The sequence below is a fragment of the Notolepis coatsorum genome (genome assembly GCF_963971535.1).
Source record: "Notolepis coatsorum genome assembly, chromosome: 5".
Classification (NCBI taxonomy): domain Eukaryota; kingdom Metazoa; phylum Chordata; class Actinopteri; order Aulopiformes; family Paralepididae; genus Notolepis; species Notolepis coatsorum.
In genome coordinates this window covers 82,216,210-82,232,596 of record NC_140169.1, presented here as the reverse complement: position 1 = coordinate 82,232,596, position 16,387 = coordinate 82,216,210, and the positions used below count along the sequence as shown (strand labels likewise).

Sequence of the window (16,387 nt, the reverse complement as noted above, 5' to 3'; positions counted from 1 at the left end):
AAGTAATTTTTCAAGATTTTTGGAAGAGAAGAAAAAACACATTTTCCAGTAAATGTTTACAAGTTTTTAATTTATATTTTGAAAATAAGTTCCACAAGGTGTATCAACAAGTTTGCAAAAATAAAAAAAACACAACAACCATTGCGTAACAAAATAAGGTGACTTTTAAACTAAATATGTCGTAATTTAGGCATTTTTACATTACCTCGTACATACATACATGTCATACACTAAGGCAGTTGTTATACTTGCCTTAAGGCCTCTACATGCTACAGCAACTTCAAAGCAACTGCACCACAACATCGACAAAGCAACGGTGTTGTAGACACTCTGCCTTTATGCTTCTGCAACATCGACACGCAAAGTTAGTTTAACTAAAGTTAGTTTAGGTTCGTGTTAACGTTAGATAATGTACAAAATAAACGTATTTCCGGTGCTTTTAGACGTCACTCTTTTATTTTGAAATGCCCCGACCGTAAGTATTTGTGATGTATTCTGCTTGTGTAACTTTAGGTTAGTTTTAACGTTAGCTGGCAGCTACAGGCACTCGAGGTCGAGGAAGAGCTGCTGAATTTAATCGGCAGGAGGAGAGAGAGCTCGTCAAAGCTGGATATATCCCTGTGGCTGTGGTTGTAGGCACGAAAATGCAGCTCGAACTACCTGTTATATTAAATTAATTGATTGCTGTTTAACAACTTGTCCGTGTCCAGTCCTTTTGAACTGCCCCACCGTCCGTTCATTGTAAACAATGATGCATGTAATTATATTAACGTTACTGTGTGTTGTTGTAGCTATGTTAATAAATTCTGAATGGCATTAACGTTAGTTGGGTATGATAGAGCATTGAATAGCATCAAGTTCAACGCTAGCTGGCTGGCTACAACAATGGCTGATGGTATTCCTCGCTGCGGGACCAATATTATTATATGACAGCCCCGCCCCCATTCACTACCAACCAATCACTGCTACGCAATATCAACGCAACGGTTGTTTAGATTAGATTTGAGACAGGTACGCAACGTCCTCGCAACACAGTCTACAAGACCCTCTAAAACAAGCGCGTTGAAATCGCGCTGATGTTGTGTTGAAGTTGCTTTGAAGTTGCTGTAGCATGTAGAGGCCTTTAGTCATGCGATCGCCATCTGTGTATGTAACGTTAAAATGCACAAGTCACACGAGTGAGTTAGGCAGATGGGGATTTTTTTTTACTCAACAAGCGTTCTGATTGGCTGAGGACATAGGCACTAAGCCAGGGCGATGCAGCAGTGTGAGGAGATTACAGTTAGGCATAAATCTCAATTTGGCAAAACATTTTCTATTTTTTTAAATTTTTTATTATCGTATGAGGCTAACGGTATATTAGATACATATATTTTGTATATGGTCATGTGATCTGGCCACTAAATAGGGCTTGGTAATATCCATTTATTGTTTATAATAATCAGCAATCTGTGTTATATGTGTGTTGAATAATGTATTATTTGAATCCATCCCTAACATGAAGGGTTAGCTATTTTGATGTTTGTTGCTGCTAACACTATGATGTTGTTGTTTACCAAGATAGTCATGTGACAATATATTAATTTTGGTTTCCCCTTTCTTTTTACAGTCTCCTAAACATGAGAGTGAACATGGTAAGTGTCATTGAAAGTGCCCACTGAGATGATTTAAAGTGCCCTCTGGGATTATTTAAAGTGCCCTATGAGATTATTTAAAGTGCCCTCTGAGATTATTTAAAGTGCCATATGAGATTATTTAAAGTGCCATATGAGATTATTTAAAGTGCCCTCTGAGATTATTTAAAGTGCCCTATGAGATTATTTAAAGTGCCCTCTGAGATTATTTAAAGTGCCATATGAGATTATTTAAAGTGCCCTCTGAGATTATTTAAAGTGCCATATGAGATTATTTAAAGTGCCCTCTGAGATTATTTAAAGTGCCATATGAGATTATTTAAAGTGTCATATGAGATTATTTAAAGTGCCCACTGGGGTGAAACATGGAAATCCATTCATTTTCTATTCCTCATGGGCATAAATAATTACTCGATACTTCAATAAAATATGATCATCGATTAAAAAAGAAAATGGCGCTATTTCCATCTTTGATCATAACAAACCTTCCCATTGGTCCTCAATGATGGAGTGAAGGCTGATATTGCTGTCATTTTCCATACTGCCATTATGATGAAGTGTTTTAAAGGTAGAATTTGTAATGTATCTGTAAAATACATCTGTAAAATAATGTACTGCAACCTCTAGGCAAAAATATGACAACTTTGTACTGTGCTTTGTTTACATGTTTTGTTTTTGTTTTTGTCTGATGTGTGGATTGGATGGCAGTGGGTATAGGGGGAGGGCTTGCTACTGCTGGCCACACCTCCAGCTCTGGATTGGATGTCAGTGGGTCTAGGGGGAGGGCTTGCTACTGATTGGATGTCAGTGGGTCTAGGGGGAGGGCTTGCTACTGCTGGTCACACCTCCAGCTCTGCCAAGAGAGAGCTAGAGAAATTCACAGTATAATATAAGTTATTGATCTCCAACTGGCAGACCAAAACAAAAATTTACAAACAAAGCACAACACCAAGCAGGGCTCTTTTGCCAAGAGGTCACTGTTTGACAGCATTACAGGTTATATATTTAAATCTTTATAGAAAGCCTTTTGCTCATTCAAAATATCTCAGACTGACCAGGGCCCTATTCCCTGTACCCAGTTCGGGTCCTACTAATCACCCCAAAGTACCAGAAAATACCCTAAAGTACCCCAACATACCCCAAAGTATACCCCAACATACCCCAAAGTATACCCCAAAGTATACCCCAAAATACCCCAAAGTACCCCAAAATACCCCAAAGTACCATAAAATACCCCAAAATACCCCAAAGTACCCCAAAGTATACCCCAAAATACCAGAAAATACCCCAAACTATTACCCCAAAGTATACCCCAAAGTACCAGAAAATACCAGAAGATACCCCAAAATACCCCAAAGTATACCCCAAAGTACCAGAAAATACCCCAAAGTACCCCAAAATACCCCAAAGTATACCCCAAAATACCTCAAAGTACCCCAAAATACCCCCAAAGTACCCCAAAATACCCCAAAGTGTACCCCAAAATACCCCAAAGTACCCCAAAATACTCCAAAGTATACCCCAAAATACCTCAAAGTACCCCAAAATACCCCAAAGTGCCTGGAAATATACCACAAAGTACCACAAAATACCTAAAATGAAAAACTAAAATGTGCACATTTTGTGTAATAGTGTAATAGTGTGTAATAGTGTAATAGTGTGTAATAGTGTAATACTGTAATAGTGTGTAATAGTGTAATAGTGTAATAGTGTGTAATAGTGTAATAGTGTAATAATGTAATAGTGTGTAATAGTGTAATAGTGTGTAATAGTGTGTAATAGTGTGCTAGTGTAATAGTGTAATGGTGTGTAATAGTGTAATAGTGTGTAATAGTGTAATAGCGTGTAATAGTGTAATTTTGTGTAATAGTGTGTAATAGTGTAATAGTGTGTAATAGTGTAATAGTGTAATAGTGTGATAGTGTGTAATAGTGTAATAGTGTGTAATAGTGTAATAGTGTGTAATAGTGTAATACTGTAATAGTGTGTAATAGTGTAATAGTGTGTAATAGTGTAATAGTGTAATAGTGTGTAATAGTGTAATAGTGTGTAATAGTGTAATAGTGTGTAATAGTGTGTAATAGTGTAATAGTGTGTAATAGTGTGTAATAGTGTGCTAGTGTAATAGTGTAATGGTGTGTAATAGTGTAATAGTGTGTAATAGTGTAATAGCGTGTAATAGTGTAATTTTGTGTAATAGTGTGTAATAGTGTAATAGTGTGTAATAGTGTAATAGTGTAATAGTGTGTAATAGTGTAATAGTGTGTAATAGTGTAATAGTGTGTAATAGTGTAATAGTGTGCTAGTGTAATAATGTGTAATAGTGTGTAATAGTGTAATAGTGTGCTAGTGTAATAGTGTGCTAGTGTGTAATAGTGTGTAATAGTGTGTAATAGTGTGCTAGTGTAATAGTGTGTAATAGTGTAATAGTGTGTAATAGTGTAATAGTGTGTAATAGTGTCTATTACACTATTACACACAATTACACTATTACACACTATTACACTATTACACACTATTACGCAATATTACACTATTACACTATTACACACTATTACACTATTACACTATTACACACTATTACACTATTACACTAGCACACTATTACACTATTACACACTATTACACTATTACATTATTACACACTATTACACCATTACACTATTACACACTATTACACTATTACACTATTACACACTAGCACACTATTACACTATTACACTAGCACACTATTACACTATTACACACTATTACACTAGCACACTATTACACTATTACACACTATTACACACTATTACAGTATTACACACTATTACACACTATTACACTATTACACTATTACACTATTACACTATTACACACTATTAAACTATTACACTATTACACACTAGCACACTATTACACTATTACACACTATTACACTATTACACTAGCACACTATTACACTATTACACAATATTACACTATTACACTATTACACACTATTACACTATTACACACTATTACACTATTACACTAGCACACTATTACACTATTACACACTAGCACACTATTACACTATTACACACTATTACACACTATTACACTATTACACACTATTACACTATTACACTATTACACACTATTACACTATTACACTAGCACACTATTACACACTAGCACACTATTACACTATTACACTAGCACACTATTACACACTATTACACACTATTACACACTATTACTACTATTACACTAGCACACTATTACACTATTACACACTATTACACTATTACACACTATTACACTTACACTATTACACACTATTACACTATTACACACTATTACACTATTACACTAACACACTATTACACTTACACTATTACACACTATTACACTATTACACACTAGCACACTATTACACTATTACACACTATTACACTATTACACACTATTACACTTACACTATTACACACTATTACACTATTACACACTAGCACACTATTACACTATTACACACTATTACACTATTACACACTATTACATGATTACACTATTACACTAGCACACTATTACACTATTACACACTAGCACACTATTACACTATTACACACTATTACACTAGCACACTATTACACGATTACACTATTACATACTATTAAACTATTACACTATTACACACTAGCACACTATTACACTATTACACACTATTACACTATTACACTAGCACACTATTACACTATTACACACTATTACACTAGCACACTATTACACTATTACACACTATTACACTATTACACTATTACACACTATTACACTATTACACACTATTACACTATTACACTATTACACACTATTACACTATTACACTAGCACACTATTACACTATTACACACTATTACACTATTACACCATTACACACTATTACACTATTACACACTAGCACACTATTACACTATTACACTAGCACACTATTACACACTATTACACACTATTACACTATTACACTAGCACACTATTACACTATTACACACTATTACACTATTACACTATTACACACTATTACACTTACACTATTACACACTATTACACTATTACACACTATTACACTATTACACTATTACACACTAGCACACTATTACACTATTACACACTATTACCCACTATTACATGATTACACTATTACACTAGCACACTATTACACTATTACACACTAGCACACTATTACACTATTACACTAGCACACTAGCACACTATTACACTATTACACACTATTACACACTATTACACTATTACACACTATTACAGTATTACACTATTACACACTATTACACTATTACACACTATTACACTATTACACAAAATGTGCACATTTTAGTTTTTCACTTTAGGTATTTTGTGGTACTTTGTGGTATATTTCCAGGCACTTTGGGGTATTTTGGGATATGTTGGGGTACTTTGGGGTATTTTGGGGTACTTTGGGGTATTTTGGGGTATACTTTGGGGTATTTTGGGGTATTTGGGGGTATACTTTGGGGTATTTTGGGGTACTTTGGGGTATTTTGGGGTACTTTGGGGTATTTTTTGGTACTTTGGGGTATACTTTGGGGTATTTTAGGGTATTTTGGGGTATTTTCTGGTACTTTGGGGTATACTTTGTGGTATTTTCTGGGTATTTTGGGGTACTTTGGGGTATTTTCTGGTACTTTGGGGTATACTTTGGGGTATTTCTAGGGTATTTTGGGGTACTTTGGGGTATTTTAGGGTACTTTAGGGTATTTTCTGGTACTTTGGGGTGATTGGTAGGACCCCCTGGTTCAACTAAGTTGATCAAAAGTCCCATTATCCAGATTCAATTAACCCGATGAATAAAAGAATAAAAGTTCCTCGAAGGTGGTTTCACTCTCGTTAATTCGAACCAGACTTGATACTCAGGATAATTGTGCGCGGCCGCCTCACCTGAAAAGACAGCAGGTGTCGATCGCAGAAATCCTGATTTTCGAACGGCATTGATTGATTGAAAACTTTATTAACAGATTGCAGAATGGGTACAATACAGTACGGCTCAATAGCCTCGCAGACAAGTTAAATGCATAATCTATAGGCTAATTTTAAGTCCCTCATTACCCCAATCAATCAGATTATATTTCTTTAAATGTGCCTGCTGGCAGTAGGCTTAATGGGATGAATAATCTAATGAGATCTTGCTAGCGAAAATAATTAGTTCAACTCTTTCAGAATAAGTAGATAAAAACAAGCCCAAAGAGTATCTAATTGATACGAATTAATAGATACTTATGAGGATATCTGTACTGTATGTGCTTACATTTACATTTACATTTAGTCATTTAGCTGACGCTTTTATCCAAAGCGACTTACAAGTTCTGTACGACAAGCCATCAGGAAGGGCACAACTCTATCAGCTGAGCAACAATGTTCATCAAAGTGTTGAGTGCTACAGTGTAGGTTAGTTTATTAGGACAAGTGTAGGTAGCTTAGGTATCATGTACTATATAAATACATCATATGGTTCCCAAAGTTTTCAAGGCGCGAACCCCGAAATAACATGTCAGAGAGGGAGTTGGAGGCTATACAGTTTCACTAGTAATCAGGTTTTAATCTGTTTCGGACATCATCCAGACCATACATGCATTGAATTGATTAACCGTTGGTTTATACCAGTGACACCAGTCATGTTAATCACCCTCTTGTTCATCATCAGATAACAGTGCTTGAACAGATAAATGCATTTTCTCAAATTCATTCATCAAAACGTCAAAATCTTGCAATTGCTCATTAATTTTCTCAAATCATGTCCACGTCATCAAATCCGTCAAACAGTGCATCTCCCCCTCAGACATTTGAATCCCAGTTACAATATCACAATAACGTGTGAGTGACAGTGATACAATTCAACAATCCACAGATTCAGATTTGTCGTAATTCACATCTACAATCCACGCATAAAGACACTTCAATTTATGCTTGAATGAAACACAATCCGGGAGCTCCGTTAAGCAAATAGATCAACAGTGGAGAATATGAAACGAATCAGAGCCAAACGCCCGATAGGTTTCATTCATTAAAAATATCCCAGCGGGATTCACATTTGCAATGCTCCGTTATTAAAATAACCACATAGTGTGTGTCGCGACTTGCGAGCGCCGTATCCGTATAACTATGACATGCATTATTTAGGACAAAGTAAATCCATAGCCTGAATATGATTTATTATCAGCATTTTAGGTCTATTTTTTTTACATTTCAAAAGCCACCTCTAGAAAAACGAAGCACAAAAACATAATTCAGAATCATAAAATGGGATCTGTGAGGAGAGCTGGCATTTCTTTGCGAGGGCGTGGCCAGTTTATCGAGCTAACTGAACTAAACCATGCGCTGGACCAGGTTCAAACTTTCTGATCTGTTGCCATAGTGATTTAGACAATCGCACGTCAGGGAAACAAAAGGTCTGGCTTAAGTCAAGTTATCCTGAAAATTATCCGGCTAACTCAGTTAGCCAGGTACGAGGAACAGGTCCCAGGGCCCTGTTCCCCATACGTGGCTAACTGAGTTAGCCGGATAATCTTCAGGATATCTTGACATAAGTCAGGCTTTTCGGTTCCACAAAGCAGGTTTGTCTAAATCACTATGGCAACAGAGAGAAAAATCACAGTATGTTGTGTATTATGGGTATAAACAGTATGTTGTGTTGTATATGGGTATGAACAGTATGTTGTGTATATAGGTATAAACAGTATGTTGTGTATATGGGTATAAACAGTATGTTGTGTATATGGGTATAAACAGTATGTTGTGTATATAGGTATAAACAGTATGTTGTGTATATGGGTATAAACAGTATGTTGTGTATATGGGTATGAACAGTATGTTGTGTATATAGGTATAAACAGTATAATAATACATCTATTTTATATAGCGCTTTTCCAGGTGCTCAAAGACGCTTTACATGGGCAGGAGAGACAAACTATCACAGTATGTTGTGTATATGGGTATGAACAGTATGTTGTGTATATAGGTATAAACAGTATGTTGTGTATATGGGTATAAACAGTATGTTGTGTATATGGGTATAAACAGTATGTTGTGTATATGGGTATGAACAGTATGTTGTATATTATGGGTATAATCAGTTGTTTTTCTCTCTCTGTCTCTTATCTTCTGCACCTCAGCAGCACCAGATAAGCCTCCTCGTCTCTCCGCTCAGGTAAACATCAAACCACTTTTTTGTTCAGAAGAAAATATTTTTACCCCACTAGATTTGAATAGATAAATGTGATTTACATTGCATTCAAAAACATATAGAGAATACCTTTTTAATTATTGAAAATGTTTAAAATAAGAAATCTCTAAAAGTACCTTTTTTTTAACCTCTTAACTCATTGGACGCCACGGATTAGCCTCATCCTGTAGTAGCTACCGCCACCGCTGTAAATGGTGGGAGTCGCTCACCTTGTTTGCAGGGCTATAACTATTTAAATATTATAGCTATATATGCAATACTATGGCCCGTTTGACATCGAGTATCTATCGTTCAAGATGTGAAAAAAGGAATATTTGTTCCATCCATACATTCTCGTTTTATACCGTGATGAATATAAGTATGGTTTTAGAGTTGTCTGGGGTAATTCCTGGGAGGCTAGTAATAGGCTGCGACGTGTATTATATATTATCCATTGGCATTTCGTCCCTATACACGCTACAATAAAAAATTCAAATGCATATGATCAGTATATTATGTTCCATCATGCATGCATGAAAGGGGGGGGGTCGTTTCTGACTAATTGATTGTCAATAACGGCATTCGTTAGTACAACAGCATACGCTGATCAGGGCGATGGCTATGAAAACAATGCACAACCAAGCTGAAATTGACGTTAAATTGCTCTCACCTGTGGCCGATGAGATTCCCAAAAGAATATTCCAATTATTTGATTGCCATCTGCTAGATCGTTTGTCCATTTGGCCCACGCCATAACCCCCCACAGCATAATGGATCGGGCGTCCCGAAAGCGATTCAATGCAATCGGGTGAAGATCTTGATCCACGTTACAAGAAAACTCCGCCCGGATGAGTATACTCGTTGGCGTTATTCGATTTGCGGCCAATAGCGAGTATACTCGTTGTTGGCAGCCATTGAGTTAACGGGCGGGCAGAAAAGTGGCCATTTATTTACTTGAACTTAAGGACTGCATACTTTTTTTGCAAAGCTTATCTTTATACTTTATTCTTATAGCACATGCATAAGCCTGGTCTCTTTTGGAAGATAACATTCTGAAGTTACTAATACAAAAAAGGAAAATCACTTTTAGTGCTAATTAAATAGAGTAACAGAGGTCTGAACTTGAGTTGAACTTAAACTTTTGTACTCACATTTTTCTGTAGCAGTTGCAATAAAAAAAAATTATAAGCTGAAAAACACTGCGATTCCATAGCCTGAGGCCTTATGTAGTACAGGTCCAAAGTTTATAAAAATCCGTTCAGAAATGGCTCTTTGGGAGAGATCCGTGTGCCAAGAAAAAAGCTCTCCAGAATTCCATTTCCTCATCCACAGCCATTCATTCGAAGTCTGATTGACTTCTGGTTATATAGCGTACTTGCATCGCGTCCCGCTCTTAAGCCATACCGAGATATACCTCATCTCATGTACCTATTGTACTCCATCAATGAAAAAAACCAAATACACCCCTCACCTGCCAGGCCCCGCCCCTAGTGGCGTGCTACTTAGTACTGGGCATGGCCACCACTCACTCTTACTCTATTTTCGTTTCCATCATAGCGGATGCAAGTCGCCCTATGCAACTAGCTGTTCGAAAAGTTTAGATAATATTGAGTGCTTACCGAAGATTTGCCCACCCCTGAAATCTTCGCGGCATGTTCTGGCGGTTCTGCGACCTTGCAGCGGGATGCATTTTTGATGCAGCTCAGCGTCGAGTTCGGTAGTTTCCTTGTCTTGTTGACAGCAGACAGGGGACAGCGTGTGAGGTGTAGCTATCGAGCTACCTCGCACAAGGTAGGACTTACGCCACTAGGCATTATCGCTGGTGTTAGTAAATGCTGCTTGTTGTGAGTTGTATTTTGCGCCAGGGGCAGGATGTTTGGGTAAACGTCCCTCTAAGAGGTGGACGTTTCCCAGGCTGTCCTGGAGCGCGCTGCTAATACTAAATGCTATAAATGCTGGGTCAATGTTCTACTGTTCCCCACTGTGGGATGTCACTAGGCATGACAAATGCTGGCGTTTGTGATGTGCTCGAGTTGTCCCGAGAGACAACCGAGTGTGTATTGGCGCAAGCGGCAGGATATCTGGGTAAACGTTGTTGTTTTCCCCGTTATCCTGAAGCGCGCGGCTAACGCTATGCTATTTTTGGGCTCTGTTTCTATTCTGTCTCTCTGCTACGGGAATGTCTGTCTATACTACAGTTTTTCTCTCCTCTCAACCATTCATGCTGACGGTCAATCCGTGTCTACTGGGGGAGTAGTGCGGGGGGGGCTTTGTTTACCTTCATGGGTAAATGAGCTGAGGGCTAGGGCTGGTGTGCTGTTGTGAATATTATGAATGAATGCGGGACTGGTTCTCTCTGGTTCGCCTCCCCTTAACGTTGTGTGCATGGGTTTGCCCATTCTACAGTATGTTCGTGGTGTTAGTTCATTTATTCATTAACCCCTTCATGGTGCACACCACTGTTTGCAACCACCACTGGTGCTCCGTGTTGCATCAGTCCTTTGCTTTTGACATGTTGAAACAGTGCCCCGCCCGGCCGACGCCATGAGGTGGGTTGGCCCGGTGAGTGGCTGGTGGGCTGCTAAAGCCTGTACCGCCACGGTATGGAATTGGCAGCGATTAGTAACTGTGTTCGAATTGCTGTTTTTTCTATAAAAAAATGGTGTCTGGTGGCGGGGCCTTGAGGGCCAGCCGACGTCGATACATCGCGCGAGGTTGTTGACGTTATTAGCTTTGACCAAGCCGCAAGCTATAACCGCTCAGGGCTCCCCTCTCCGCAGAGGATTTTTGTCTTCCGCTGGAGCGTGGGCGGTATTGTCCTAGGCCCCACACCGCCTCACACCGCGCAGCCAGAAGAAGAGAGAGCACGGCCTCGTCAGCGTTGATGACGAGGCCCTCGACAGGCAGCCATGTTTTCCCCCGCCAGAGGTATCCTGGGCGTTGAATCGACAGGTGTCCACAAGGCCGACAGCCTTGGCGGCCGAGGGATCGGCCATGTTGGATGGGCTCGGTTTGGAATATACAAGCCGTCGACGTCCTGCCGCGAGCAGCCCGCTCTCCGATCACTCCCTCCCCCAACACCAGTGGAAAAAAGGGGGCTCTGATTGTTTCCTTTGGCTGCGGGCCGCGTGCCTTTGTTGAAGCGCGTGCAGCCCCACTTTTCGCTTCTCATGGGGACAGGGGCTGACACCCAGTTGATGGCTGAGCCTGGGTCTGTCCGTGAGAATGTTGTGCTGTCAAGCGGCTCCCACACCATAAGCTGTGTTGGTTGAGCCTGGTGTTACGTCTGTCAACTATAAGTGTTGTCAGCAAGGGGGCTCGAAACCTTTTTGAGGCACACAGTGCGGGCTTCCCCGACCTCGCCTTCGCCAGGCCAGGTATCATGTTGGTGCCTCCCACTCCCGCGAGATCGGCAGTGGTCTGAAAAGAAGAGGTGCGCGTGATTTAGGTGGTAGTAATATCACTGCAGGGCTACAGTGTGTAGGAACCCATGGGGTCCTCACGCCTTGCATGTCCGGCTGCAGAACAACTCCTCAGCATGTTCTGGAGGGGTGTTCAGTGGGGGGGCTTTTGTCACCTAGATTGATGTCAGCTTCCCCCGTATCAAACCGGCCCTTTCTGTCGGGGTCCCCCCTTGGGTGCGATTGCCTCGTTGGTAGTGTCAGGTTCCGACCCGACTCCACGGAACGCTCTGCTCGCAAGGGTCCAGGGTTGGCTAGGCACAGCGGGTGGGACCGGGCCGACTATCTACAGTTCCTGGCGGACCTGCGCCACATGGCGGCGGGTGCATTGGGAGTGTCATCACATATGACTACGGCAGTACCATATGTCGAGGTGGATGGAGAGAACGCTGAGGCGGGGACTTGTATTAACACAACCCCACCCGTTTTCGGGTTTGGTACAGACCCTATTGTCAGGGTCACCAGCAGTGACAGCTCTGGTCAACGAGATCCAATCTCTGTGGACGAAGCAAGCCATCGTCATGGCGTTTTCCTCCCGGTGTTCTCTGGTGCCTGAGAAATCGGGAGGGGGGGTGTCAGACCCATGCTGGACCTGTCCCATGGGAAGGTTCAGCATTTTTTGGATCGTCTCCTACCTGTTGAACACTGTCAGGTGGGGGTCTGGTTCTCCTCCATAGACCTGTAGGATGCGTATTCGCATCTCCGATCTTCCATCCTAGGGCTTACCTACGCTTCCTTTGCAGGGTTAGCGTATGAGTACCAGAGGCTGCCGTTCGGTTTTCTCTGGCTCCCCGCATGTTCACCAAGTGCGTGGAGGCCGCACTGGGGCCTCTGCGTCGTCAGGGGTTACGGAGTGTATTCTGCCCTGACGACGTTCTGGTCCTTGGCGGTCAAGGTGGATCGTCGGGTCTCGTACCAGGCAGGTTCCTACCAGCCTGGGGTTTGCTGTAGACTGGAAGTAGAGTACTCCTCTTCCCAGTCAACGGTTGGAGTGCTATGGGCATCCCTCTCGGAGCGTGTTGTCGACACGCTCGGGAGGTTCCGTCCTAGGACGGTTACGGCGCTGTCTGTGATACGCCTGCTCGGTATGATGGCATCTGCTCATTCCGTGGTCCCTCTTGGCCTCCTCTTCACCCCAGGAGGGGGTTACGGAGGTGGGTTTTCCAGTATGGAAATAGACCCGGTGAGAGGCAAGTGGAAGCGGCTAAGGTTCCCGTGTCAGTACTGGGGGACCTCGCCCTGGGGGGTTCCTCACCAGGGGGGTCCCCATGGGCAGTAGGCTGTCACACGTCACGTTTTTCACCGACGCCTCCCTCGCTGGAGACGTGTTGGGCCAACGCAGTAGGGGGCAGCTGGCAAACCATGCTGCCCGGTCTGCGCTACATTCAATGTGTTGGTATTGAAACCGGTCCTTCTGGTCCTCAAACGGTGTTGATCAGGACGGACAATACGACGTCAGTGTCGTATATTGACAGACAGGGAGGAGTATGCTCCCCCCGTCTGCACCGGGCGGCGGGCGGCTGGCTATGGGCGTCCTCCATCTGCGCGGCCTGAGGGCTCCCCACATCCCCGGCAGGGTGAATGTGGGTACAGGTGTAATGTCGCGGGGCGGTCCTCATCCTGACGGGTGGGGATTACGTCCGGACATAGCCAGGCAGGTCTGGGACTGATGCCGTGCCGCCTGGGATTCTTTCCCCATACATCTGTTAGGTCAGTTGTTGGGGCGGGTACGTTGAGGAGCGCAGGTCCTTGATCCTGATTGCGCCGGACCGGGGCGCAGCTGTGTGGTTCCCGGTCCTGATCCAGCTACTGGTAGCTCCGCCATGGCCTATTCCTTGGTCAGCGAAGGCCCTCACTCAAGCACACGGGTCGCTGTTCAGCACCCGGTGTTGTGCCAACGTCTGATGGTTTGGCTGGTGAGAGGGTAAGTCTGGAGAGGATGGACCCTTCTGTGGTTGATACCATCCGGAATGCGCATGCTCCCTCCACTGTCGCGCTTACGCGGGCAGATGGCGTATGTTCCAAGAGTGGTGTAAGGCGGGGGGCAGGGACCGGTGTCCTGCCCCCTGGATACTGTCCTTGTTACCTCCAGTCTCTCCTTGATAGACTGTCGGCTTCGACGGTGAGGGTATATGCAGCAGCTATATCCTCTTATCATGAGGGATTTGAGGGTGATGTTTTGTTCAGCCACCCTCTTGTGAAGCGTTTCCTGCTTGGCGCCCGACGCGTTAAGCCGGTAAAACGCTCTTTGGCTCCGAGTTGGGATCTTCAATTTGTCCTCGGTCGGTTGTCCTTGGCCCCGTTTGAGCCTCTTGAGCAAGCGCCGTTGGAACAGCTGTCGTTTAAGACCGCGTTCTTGCTGGCCGTCACCTCCGCTGAACGCGTGGGTGTGCTTTGTGCTCTCTCGGTACGACCAGAGTGCCTGTCTTTCGTTCCGATTGCGGTGCCACTCTGCGGCCTAATCCTGTCCCTCGTGCCTAAAAATATCCGGAGTTCCTTCCGCTCCAGGGATATTGTGGTTCAGGCATTTCATCCACCTCCTCACGCTAGTGAGTTGGAGGCGGGCCTTCACCTGTCATGTCCGGTCCGTGCTTGGGGATTTACCTCAGCCGTACTCAGGGCCTCAGGGCTACCGATCAGCTTTTTGTCTGTTACGGTGGTTCTCGTGCCGGTAAGGCACTATCGAAACAGCGCCTGTCCCATTGGTTGTGCAAGGGCATTGCCCTCTGCTACACGTTGGCCGGGCTGGATCCCCCTGGGGGCGTCAGGGCACACTCCACTCGTGGGATGGCGGCCTCTGCCGCTCTGCTGGGTGGGGCCTCGGTGGAGGACATCTGTGCTGCAGCTTCATGGTCCTCCCCGGGTCCCTTCGTAAGGTTTTACCTCATGGACATGACCGGGGGTTCCGTCTCCCAGGCGGTTCTGAGGTCTGTGGCCTCTCCTGCTTCCCGTCCTTTGGTTGGGTAGCAGGGATGTGTGGGTATGTGCCACAGTGTGTTGTGTCACACGTGGTTCCGCCTGTGCTGTGTGTTCAAGGGGTTCTAGTTCCCTCTTGTTCGCACTCGGGTGGAGTTGACTGCGCCCCCTCTTCATTAGGAAGGATGGGGTGACGGGACTCCCCTTCCCCCTTGATGTGGGCTTACGGGTCCTCAGGGGGTGCATCTGTCGGGCCTCGCGTCCGCTCTACCCCATATCTCGGTATGGCTTAAGAGCGTGACGCGATGCAAGTACGCTATATACCGAAGTCGGCCCATGTCACCCCACTTCTTAGGGACCTGCACTGGCTCCCCATTGCTGCACGAATCCGCTTCAAGGCCCTTGACCTAGCATACCGTGCGGCAAAGGGAACTGCTCCCGCCTACCTCCGGTCAATGGTCTCTAACTACACACCCTCAAGACCCCTACGCTCTGCATCTTCTGGCCGCCTCAGACCTACTCCTATCCAAGCTCCGGGAGGGTCATCAAAGAGAAGTCGCCTATTCTCAGTCCTTGCCCCACAATGGTGGAATGAACTACCCACCCCAGTTAGGACAGCCGAAACACGTCCAATCTTTCGCCGTCGACTAAAGACTCACTTCTTCAACCATTATCTGAATTAAAAAAAAAAAAAAATCTAACCCTAACTAACCATACTGTCATGCACTTGTCCTAATAAACTAACCTACACTGTAGCACTCAACACTTTGATGAACATTGTTACTCAGCTGATAGAGTTGTGCTCTTCCTGATGGCTTGTCGTAGAGAACTTGTAAGTCGCTTTGGATAAAAGCGTCAGCTAAATGACTAAATGTAAATGTAAATGTTATATGAGTACTGGCTAAGCGTCCCCCTCTTAGCGTGCCCTGAGTTCCCTTGGGGAAACGTTTCTTTGGAAACGATTTTTTCCGAGGAAGAGTGAGTGGTGGCCATGCCCAGTACTAAGTACCACGCCACTAGGGGCGGGGCCTGGCAGGTGAGGGGTGTATTTGGTTTTTTTCGTTGATGGAGTACAATAGGTACATGAGATGAGGTATATCTCGGTATGGCTTAAGAGCGGGACGCTTAGCCAGTACTCATATAACTAGGTTATATAC

The 16,387-nt window shown here is 43.4% G+C and overlaps 1 protein-coding gene across 4 annotated transcripts in view; it reads left to right on the top strand.

Moving 5' to 3' along the window:
• ptk2bb (protein tyrosine kinase 2 beta, b) overlaps positions 1-16,387 on the top strand; it is a 167,025-nt gene that overhangs the window by 134,638 nt on the left and 16,000 nt on the right. For 2 of the 4 annotated variants that reach the window (XM_084315123.1, XM_084315121.1), the window contains 2 exons: positions 1,610-1,634; positions 8,807-8,838. In XM_084315123.1, the coding sequence (XP_084171249.1) occupies positions 1,610-1,634; positions 8,807-8,838 (57 nt within the window). Of the gene's footprint in view, positions 1-1,609; positions 1,635-8,803; positions 8,839-16,387 lie in introns of all 4 variants that reach the window. The other 2 variants (XM_084315122.1, XM_084315120.1) reach the window with 1 other exon arrangement.